A 10,550-nucleotide genomic window follows, 5' to 3' on the forward strand; every position below is an offset into this window, starting at 1 on the left:
AAATATTTCTTGGTTTACTATGGACTCATTTATCTAAAAATTATCCTTAGAAGTATGGTAGCCTCCTGCATGGTATTCTCTAGGTGACCAGGCTCCATCCTTCCACAACACTTTCTGAGGAAGTTTGGATTCTCAGGAGACACCATTTGTTTGTTATTACTTGTCCTTGTCCTCGACCTATTGTCCCACACACTTATCTTACTGTTCAACCATCCTTGGGCTCCCTTACATTCTTGTACATGGCCCATGGCCTAATACTTCTACTCGGCTCATTTATCCCTACAGTAAGATGTAAGATTATAGAGTCATTGGTTTGTAAGTCACATTCCCATAATATTCCATTACAAGAACCTAACATTCTAATATTTGGTTTTTAAAAATAATTATAAGTGATTAATTCATAACCATCTTAGTGATAATTAAATTTTAAACAATGAGTTCTCCCAAAATGTTCTCAAAAATAAGGATATTCTTTCAATCTTATGGTTTAATAATTAAAAAAAAATTATTAGTGTCACAATTATTTGTTATTACTATTAATTACTTCTTATAATAGTAATTAATTCTTTAAGTTTTCATCATCACAGAGCATAAAATGATAATGCAAAAAAGAAGATCAAATATATATCAACAATCCAAATTTAAAATGTAGTTGCAGCTTTATGCAAACTTGGATACGGTCAAATGCCAATGGTTGTTTAAGAGGCATTGGGGTATGGGCAACATGTTATAAAGGATGCAAGGAATCATCAGTATCTTTCACCAAAGATGGTGTGTGGCAAACCCAAAATTATTTGTTAGCAATTAAGCAAAAACTAAGTTTTGAGGTATCCTCGATCCAAGAAAGTTAATATAAAATTCGAGGTAAAAATACCATTTGATGAATTTACACCCTATTAGTTTGATGAATTGTCATTTTAGTCTACTAATTTTAAATTTTATCATTTTAGTTCGGTAATTTTACAATGTATCATTTTAGTCATTCGGTCCATAACCATTTGAAAAAAAAAAAAAAAACCTTGCTAATTCTCTTAAAATAATGCCGTTTTTAATACTTTTATAATTTTACAAATGTGAAACAACGTCAACAAAAAGACTAAAATGACAATTTAAATTTAGTAGACTAAAATGATAATTCAACAAACTTATAGGATGTAAATTGTATTTTTCATTATATAAAATGATATATAAATTGTTCTGAAGGGGTTTTTAAGTGTTCTAAAGATGCTAGCAACTTTATTATCATGTTGAATGATTCTTGTTCTCGTGGAAGTCACCTAGGGTCACACACACTCTACCCCGTTACCACCTCTCCAAGCAAAAAGCCCCTACGGTTTTTAACACTGCCTATATGAGCCGTTCTTGGATTCAATATAAATTCCAAGTTTCATTACCTCAAGTTGTAGTTAGTTGAATAGGGAGCAAAGGTCTGAAAAGGCTAGATTAGAGAATAAGGAAAGCTAAGTTGGCATCCAAACTTTGTATAATGTGCTGACTAATTATGTTTCAAGCATCACCCAACATGTTTTATCAACACAGTGGCCTGCCTTGCCCAAGAACGAAAAAAAAATTAAAAATCAATAAAAACAATCATGGTGCGAAACTAAAATGGACATACACAACAATGTAGAATGAACAGGTACTTAGCTTGCTCTCTGGCCTCTAGCAACCACCTTTGAGAGCATTTCCTTTAGATAATCGTAGCGACTGCGTTGATAATCAATCCACAAACATAGCTGCCTTATGGCCTCCCTCTTCTCCTCTCCAAGACCCAACATACCATCATCCTTTTCTTTCACTGTCTTTCCTAATTCCGCTACCATCTTCTCAAGTTGGTTTACTGCTTTACTCAGCTTCTCATTCTCTGCTTCTTCCTTGCTTGCCTTCACTTCTAGCTTCTCGACCCTCTCTCTTAGTGCTAATTCCTTATCTTTATTATCTTTCAGCTGCACCACAAGATGCTCCACCTCCTTCATTAGCTGTTCTTTCTCCTTATTTGTCTCTATGACCCACTTCTTGGAAATGTGAAGTTCATTTGACATTTCCAAGATGCAATACTCATAATTTTTGTAGTCGTCTTCAAATTTCTGGATCACTATTTCCATTCCCGTCAAGGTACTGTTTACACCCTCTGAGATATCTGTTATCATCCTTTGATGAGCTTCATTGTTAGCAGCAATTATTCCAGACAATCTAGTGATTCTGTCTTCAAGCACTCTCTGTTCTTCCTGGAATTTCAATTCCGTAATTCTGAAAGCTTCTTCCTTCTCAGTTAGTAATTGTTCAGTGACCCGGAGCTTCTGGTTTGACAGGCGGAGCTTAACTTCAATTGTGCGCACATTATCTACCAAAGTACTGTGTTCCTCTTCTTTTTCTTCAAGATCTCTTCTAATGTCTTCAACAAGTTGTTCCAACTCTGCTACCTTCTCATCCTTGGATCCCATGTTTTTATGGATTTCCTTTTCTGTTTCTTCAACCTTCTTCTCTGCAACTCTGAGATTTACCTTGCATTCCTGAAGCTGAACTTCAAGCTGTTTGTATTCCTCATTTAGCTTCTTGTATGCATCTTCTTGTTCTTTCAGAATTATCTGATGATCTGTGATGCTGCTTGTTAAGTCAACCTTGTGATTCTCCAGTTGGGTCAGGCTTTCTGAAAGTTCCTGTTTCTCTTTCTTGAACTGCAACTCCATCTCATTTTTCTGAGTCTGCAAGGAATTGAACTCCTGTTGTAGACTGTTAATCTTTGACTCCAGGGCTGTTATTTGAGCAGAAGTGTTGCTCTCTCCACTTGTTAATTTCTCGTGGAGAGAAGAGAACTCAACCCCTCTATCAGTTAATGTTTTCTCCAGTTCAAAAATTTTGTCCTGTAGCCCTACCTTCTCTTCTATCAATTGACCATTCTCAAGGACTTTAGCACTTATCTGCTTTTCAAGTTCACTTTTCTGGTTGCATATAGAGACCACCTCCAATTCAAGATCCTTCACTTGCGCTGTTAAGCTTTCTCTCTCTTGTGAAATTTTCTGTTGCTCCATATCCTTGCTCAAAATCTCCTCTTTCAGATTTTCTATCTGAACCAGGTACTCCAAATTTTCTTGAATTTTTTTCTCAAGTTGCATTTCCAGTTCACTTTTATCGTGATTTAGGGTCCCCAGTTCCTGCTGCAATACATTGACCTGATCCATTAAGCTCTTGACTTGAGATGATGCTTCACCACTTTTACACACAATCTGATCTTCCAATTGAACTTTCTGAGTGCGCAAAGAATCTAAGTCCACTAGCAGATTGTTGATCTGTGCTGTCAATTCTGCTATTCTAGACAAGGATTCACTCTCATTTTCCTCAATTCTCTTCGTGAGAGCAGAAACCGCATCTTCCCTCTCCTTTGACATCTTTTCAAGTTCTGAAATTCGGGATTGCAGTTCTATATTATCCTCTCCCACTCGTTTTGCTTCAGCTGCTTTACTTTCTATCTTCTTTTCCATCTCTCTTCTCTGGTCTTGCAACGATTCCAGCTCCAGTTCAAGCTCTGTAACTTGCCCCTCTAATCTCTTTATTTGAGCTGAAGACTCATCTTTCTGAGTGCGCAAAGAATCTAAGTCCACTAGAAGATTGTTGATCTGTGCTGTCAATTCTGCTATTCTAGACAAGGATTCACTCTCATTTTCCTCAATTCTCTTCGTGAGAGCAGAAACTGCATCTTCCCTCTCCTTTGACATCTTTTCAAGTTCTGAAATTCGGGATTGCAGTTCTATATTATCCTCTCCCACTCGTTTTGCTTCAGCTGCTTTACTTTCTATCTTCTTTTCCATCTCTCTTCTCTGGTCTTGCAACGATTCCAGCTCCAGTTCAAGCTCTGTAACTTGCCCCTCTAATCTCTTTATTTGAGCTGAAGACTCATCTTTCTGAGTGCGCAAAGAATCTAAGTCCACTAGCAGATTGTTGTTCTGTGCTATCAATTCTGCTATTCTAGACAAGGATTCACTCTCATTTTCCTCAATTCTCTTCGTGAGAGCAGAAACTGCATCTTCCCTCTCCTTTGACATCTTTTCAAGTTCTGAAATTCGGGATTGCAGTTCTATATTATCCTCTCCCAGTTGTTTTGCTTCAGCTGCTTTACTTTCTATCTTCTTTTCCATCTCTCTTCTCTGGTCTTGCAAGGATTCCAGCTCCAGTTCAAGTTCTGTAACTTGCCCCTCTAATCTCTTTATTTGAGCTGAAGACACATCTTTCTGAGTGCGCAAAGAATCTAAGTCCACTAGCAGATTGTTGATCTGTGCTGTCAATTCTGCTATTCTAGACAAGGATTCACTCTCATTTTCCTCAATTCTCTTCGTGAGAGCAGAAACCGCATCTTCCCTCTCCTTTGACATCTTTTCAAGTTCTGAAATTCGGGATTGCAGTTCTATATTATCCTCTCCCAGTTGTTTTGCTTCAGCTGCTTTACTTTCTATCTTCTTTTCCATCTCTCTTCTCTGGTCTTGCAACGATTCCAGCTCTAGTTCAAGTTCTGTAACTTGCCCCTCTAATCTCTTTATTTGAGCTGAAGACTCATCTTTATGCACCCCATGCCTCTCAGAAAGAGTTGAAAATTCCCTTTCCCTCTTACCCAAATTATCCTTTAACTGACTTGATTCAGCCATGAGTTCCTGTATCATGTTTTGTGCGTGCTGAACCTCATTTGAAAGCTCTGAAACCTTCAAGGTTAGAGATTTATTCTCTTCCCCAGTGGCTTTCAGAGTGTGGCTTAAGTCTGAAATTTGCTGTTCAGAAGATTCCAGCTGCTGCTTTATATTGCTAAATTCTGTTTCTTTAATCTCAATCTGTACTTCAATATCTTGTTTCTGGTTTTGCAACAACTTCAGCTCCACTTCCAGGCTTCTTACTTGTGCCTCTAATCCATTTACTCGAGCAGATGACTCATTCTCATGCACCTCATGCATATCCTTGAAATTTGAAAGTTCCTTCTCCCTCTGACCCAATTCCTCCTTTAACTGATGTGATTCAGCCCTAAGTTCTTCTATTGTGATCTGTGCCTGCTGAATCTGATTTGAGACTTCTGAAAATTTCAAGCTTAAAGATTCATTCTCTTCCACAGAAGCTTTCAGATTGTGGCTTAAATCTGACACTTGTTGCTCTGCAGATTCTAGCTGCTGCTTCATATTTGATATTTCCCCTCTAACAGCTTCTAGTTCTTGCTCTAGATTTACTTTTTCATCTTTCAGCTGATCAGCCGTGGTTCTTAAGCCTTTTGTAATGTTCTCTCCTTCTTCAATCCTCCTGATGGCAGTCTCTTTCTCTACAATCAAATTATCTTTCTCTCTATTCAGTTCTTCTTCTATCTTACTAGCAGTCCCAAGTTTTTTATTCAGTTCACTATTCTCAACCAAAAGATTCGATTTTTCACTGTCTAACTTTTGGGCTTCAGTCTTCATATTTTCAATGAATTTGTCTGCTTCTTGTATCCTGCTCAAAGCAGCAAGGTATTCTACATTTAGAGCTTCCTTTTCTTCACTTGTAGCCATCAACTTCCTCTTCAGGTCAGCAACTTCTAGAAGTGCTGCTTCAAGTTCTGTTTTAATGTCATCTCTAATTTTCTGAACTTCTCTTTCCACTTTTCCATTCTTACTGCCTTTGTCCTTTGAGGAATAATCTGAATCTGAGTCTGAGCTAGATGAAGAATTGTCCTCCTTTCCTTGTTTCCCATTAATTTTTTCCCTTAGCTCTCCCGTTAGATGATCATATCGTGCATAGAGTGATTGGTACTGTTGGTGGAAATCCTCAATTAGTTTAGCAAGTGGTTCCTTTTTGGAGTTTTCTTCTGGGGTACCGTCTTTTTCTTCAAGATCTTCATCTTTGATAAGCTTCAAGATCTTTTTCACTTTGCCCTCAATTTCTGCATAGTCAGGTTATGTTTGATTATCAATCAATGTTAATAAGGGGAAGGCCAACAATAAGATGCTAAGGCAAAACATGTAATTAAAATTTAACATTGATCTTAAGCCAATTGTTGCCATTAAATTTCACTGCACAAAATACTCTTCCACATCTAAAATAGACATATGGATTAACATTATCTTGATAAAGAAAATCACCTATTTTAGATCCTTTCAGCTGTTCATCATTTTCTGAATCAATATGACTCCCAAAAATGGACCTTATAGAATTCCTCAACCGATGTTTTGCCATCTCTTCTTCAGAATTTCAAATTCCCTGAGCAAGTAGGCATCAAGACAACATCTCGATTTTAGAAACTCAAAATCTAAGAAAACAGGAAGAGAAAATATTAACATTGTAAAGCATAATGCTTTCAACATGCTAATATATCCTAGCTGCTAATTTACAATATTAAATTGGAGCAGGTATAAATAGTCATGAGTAAGATAGAAATCATCTTACAAACAACTAGATATCAAGATGGACCATTAATAATGAATTAACACAAAATAAAGGTTTGATTCTAGAGGAAGCAATTAATATGAGATCCTATTTAAAATTTCAAAACAAGAATATCTAATAATGTTATCATCAGTAAGATAAAGGTCAGCTTGCAAACAGAAACTGGATAGCAAGATGAACCATTAACAGTGAATTAATGCAAAATAAAGGTTTGATTCTATAGGAAGCAATTTATTATTCTAATTTTCAAAACTAGATTTCTAATACTGTTATCATAGGATAAGTGTCAGCTTACAAACAGAAACTGGATAGTAATATGGACCATTTTTAGTGAATTAACACAAAATATAGGTTTGATTCAGGAGGAAGCAATTTATATGAGATCCTATCCAAATTTTCAAAACAAGAATATCAAATACTGCTATCATATTCTGGCATTGCGTTCACTAGGCATGATTTTCCTACAACAACTGTGTATTGTGTCCGCAGGCAGTGAAATATTCATTGAAATATGAATTGTTATGAAGATTTTAAATTTGGAATACACAAAACCCTATGGTGGCTACACTATTTATACACTTGTAAGTTGTTCAGAGAGTAGCTCCTTATGGCAAAAGCAAATCCTCAATTGATAGTATAACTCCATATCATTAGACAATTGTTGTATCTATGGAATTCTTTTATCACAAACATGATCGGAGCACTTCTCAAGGTAACAAAATTACAAACATAATTTTAATTTTAATCCAAAAGGCCAAATTGAGGGCCGAGACACACAACATTGGAGACCTACATAAGAATTTCATTCTCATGATACCACTTGCAATGATATCTGCAAACAGGTCAATGAGTTAAAAGTCAAAACATGCTGTATTAGAATGTGCTCGCATACTAGATCTTGATTTGAAACTGGGATACAAATTACTTAATTCCAGGTGTTCTTATTTTCAAATTATGGTGCAAGCTGCCGCCTCAAATTTAAAACTAGAGATCTTGCTCTTTGGGGCTCAATACTAATCTACCACCTCAAAACCAGTTGATATTTTTCTTATAATGGAATATCAATGTCAAGACAACCCTTTTTCTTTTTGGGTTTAAGGTGAGGCTAAAACTAACATCACTTCAGTCATCTTAGGTCTCAGCTGCTGAAGATTTAAAATTTAACAAATATGGATTTATAAATGTGTAAAAGGATGGAACAATACAGCCAAAAGCCATTTGGAACCTAATCTTAATTTCAGACGCTGAAAATTAAAGGTTCAATAAATACATGGGCCCATGAATCTTGGATGGAAACTGTAGCCGTTAAACTAGTCCATAACTTAAATTCCTCATCATTTAATGATACTTGCGATGGAAGGACCACCTATCACAGCCATTGGTGTAGAAACAAGCACCAACTTTACCCAAAAAAGTAGCATTATGAGTTTATGACTTTCAATTCAAAACCAAGCAAAATAGAGACACCCATCTTCACCTTTCAATACTACCGTACTTCAAAATTCATTCAGTAGGGCCAGTTTTTATTTTGGTCAAGTCAAATTTTATGATTTTAACATGGCAACCAACCACCAATTACTATTATTTTTTATAAATATATATAATTTCAATAATAATAGTTATATTTAAATAAAATAACACGTCATTCCAGAACAGCTTAACGTCTTTAATACCAAGTTTAAACAGCTGCACTAATCTGGTGCCACGTCAGCAATTCTAAGGATTGCCTCAGAAGCCAAATTTGGGATATAGAAAAGACAGCTATTTCTTTCAGCAAAAGGTGAGCTGTTACTTTATTATTAGATTTGCCTTTTAAAGACAAAGATAATTATCACTAATCTATAAACAATAAACACATAAAAATTTTTGCCACTGCTTTTTTTTTTTTTTTTATTGGAATTTTCCGCCACTGCCTCTGCTGATATGACATAATTTTAATTGTTGGACTTAGCTGCTTGGATCTGATGCTCCAATGTACTAGACCGTCATGATATTAACATGTGTCCAATTTCTGCCATATGTCACCATTATAATGGATCCAACATACTAGACCCAAGTTTTGCCGAATAAGAAATGTGATGGGTACATGTAAAAATAGAATTATTCAAATTAAAATTTGGCTAATTTTGTATCCCTATATCTCTAAGTAACTAATTGTATCTTCTATTTTATTTTTTCTCAAAAAAAAAAATATATCTTCTATTAATAATAAAAAAAAGTAACTAATAATTTCCATATTTGAAGCCACGCGATAAAAACTGAAACCATTATTAAGCAATTCAACCTTTCTACAAATAAGCCAAAAACAGCTACAAAATTACCTTACCTGCCACAAAAAAAAAAATTCTTTTCCTTTTCTACTCGCTTTCCCTTTCACTCTTCTTCTGCAAGCTTCTCTGTTCACAAAACTCAAAATTTTCAATTTTCACCCAAGCTGCAAAGATCGATAAATAAATAAATCAAAAAATATATTTAAATCGCAATCAAAATTTTGAGATTGTAGAACAGATTTAAATATAATCACGAGGTTGACTATAACTTGAACAAACAAACAAACATAATGAAAATTTTCATGTTCTTAATCTTAATACAGTTTCTTAACATCAAATCAGATTTAAATTTAGATTATATGCAAGATTTTATTATATCGTAAACGAGAACTTGATCAGTAACCAAAGATTCAAAGAAAAAACAAAAAGCGCATGCAAATTGAAGCTCGAGAAATCAAAGTTTTACCGTACACGAACTTTGATCTAATCAAATTATTCAAAAAAACAACAACAACACGAAGCAAAAGAAAAAGAATTTCTCAATTTTCTCTGCAATTGAAGTTACAAAGACTGTTAGTTGGTGGAGTTCTTCACCAAGAGTTCAACTCAGAGATGGAGAATTTTTTTGAGTTCAAACAAAGAATTCGAATAATAAACAATAATCAAAAGAGAAACAAAAGATTACCTGAAAGTGAGAGAGAATATCCTCAGAGAGACGATCAAAGATACACAGAGAGAGAGAGAGAGAGAGAGAGAGAGAGAAGGAAGCTCTCTCCAATGGGACTATGAGAGAGAGATGTTAATGGAAATGGATTTATATAAAGATGGAAATGGGACTATGAGTTGTAATAAAAACGGGTTTGGGTTTTGTTTGGATTTGAGCGCACAAAGTGACTGGTACAGCGTTTCTAGCTTCAAATTTCAGAAGCTGGAATCTTTGGAGCTTCTTTGTCGTCTTTGGCCCCTCTGTTTATAGGTTTATTGCGGTTGTGCCATTCACCCCGTACAGTACTCGCGCAAGTGTATGTATGATAGAAAAATTACCGCATTTTAACCGACTAAACCCCAAAATTTACTCGCATTAAGTAATGCGAAGTTGTGTAAGAAACTAAAAATACATGTTGTTACACTAACGTACACAGGCCATGTTTATTTTGCATTTTATTTTTTTATTTTTTTTCTTTACATATTTTGAGAATAAAGGAATAAAGTGGACAGTGGTTGTTGTGTTTGAAAAAATAGAAACAATTAATAAAAATTGACATTTTTAATGAAATATAGGCTGCGTTTGTTTTGGCGTAAAACCATTTCAGGAAATGATTTTACGCCTCACCGTGTGTTTGGTTCCGCATGGAAAATAGAATTTTCCAGAAAACAATTTCATTTGACCGTAAATATTATGCCTTTGACCCGGAAATTGGTTTACATTTCTATTTTCACTTCAAACCATTTATGGAGACGTGTAAAGAGAGAGAGAGAGAGAGAGAGAGAGAGAGAGCGAGAGAGCAAGAGAGAGAGAGAGAGAGAGTGAGCTAGATCACACCCAACCCCAGACGTGCTGGCGTCACCACTGAGATCGCACCACCACAGAGATCGCACCCCAGCACCGGCACCGCCATCTAGATCATCACCACCCAAGACCGATCCACCCAAAACCGATCTCATCGACGCCGACGTTACCAATCTTGTTCTCATTCTCGTTCTTGACCCAAAGCTCATCGACGTCGCCGATCTCGTCGTCTTGATCTCATTGCACCAATGATCTCGTCATCTCGATCTCGTCACCCATGACCGATCTCGCCACCCATGACCCATGACCGATCTCGCCACCCATGACCCATGACCGATCTCTCCCTTTCCCTCAATTTTTGATCACTCTCTCTT

At 36.0% G+C, this 10,550-nt stretch overlaps 1 protein-coding gene across 3 annotated transcripts; it reads right to left on the reverse strand.

The window, feature by feature from the left end:
• Positions 1 to 1,443: 1,443 nt before the first annotated feature.
• LOC115975331 (COP1-interactive protein 1) lies at positions 1,444 to 9,547 on the reverse strand. 3 transcript variants are annotated; one of them, XM_031096067.1, is made up of 4 exons: positions 9,352 to 9,547; positions 8,723 to 8,792; positions 6,093 to 6,210; positions 1,444 to 5,893 (listed from the first exon to the last, which is right to left on the reverse strand). In XM_031096067.1, the coding sequence occupies exons 3-4, from the start codon at positions 6,184 to 6,186 to the stop codon at positions 1,644 to 1,646; spliced, it is 4,344 nt and encodes a 1,447-aa protein (XP_030951927.1). In that variant the 5' UTR covers positions 6,187 to 6,210; positions 8,723 to 8,792; positions 9,352 to 9,547; the 3' UTR covers positions 1,444 to 1,643. The 3 variants fall into 3 exon arrangements, with proteins under 3 accessions (XP_030951927.1, XP_030951926.1, XP_030951928.1); XM_031096066.1 differs by having other exon boundaries at positions 8,723 to 8,830; XM_031096068.1 differs by having other exon boundaries at positions 8,718 to 8,830.
• Between the last annotated feature and the right edge of the window lie 1,003 nt (positions 9,548 to 10,550).

The sequence above is a fragment of the Quercus lobata genome, chromosome 2 (assembly GCF_001633185.2).
Source record: "Quercus lobata isolate SW786 chromosome 2, ValleyOak3.0 Primary Assembly, whole genome shotgun sequence".
Lineage (NCBI taxonomy): Eukaryota > Viridiplantae > Streptophyta > Magnoliopsida > Fagales > Fagaceae > Quercus > Quercus lobata.

What these genes read in the sequence shown, in the direction of transcription:
- LOC115975331 (XM_031096067.1), bottom strand. Translation starts at nt 6,186, where the DNA reads ATGGCAAAACATCGGTTGAGGAATTCTATAAGGTCCATTTTTGGGAGT. An exon ending in GCTGAAAGGATCTAAAATAG is followed by an intron (nt 5,894 to 6,092) that starts GTGATTTTCTTT and finishes CTGACTATGCAG; the next exon opens with AAATTGAGGGCAAAGTGAAA.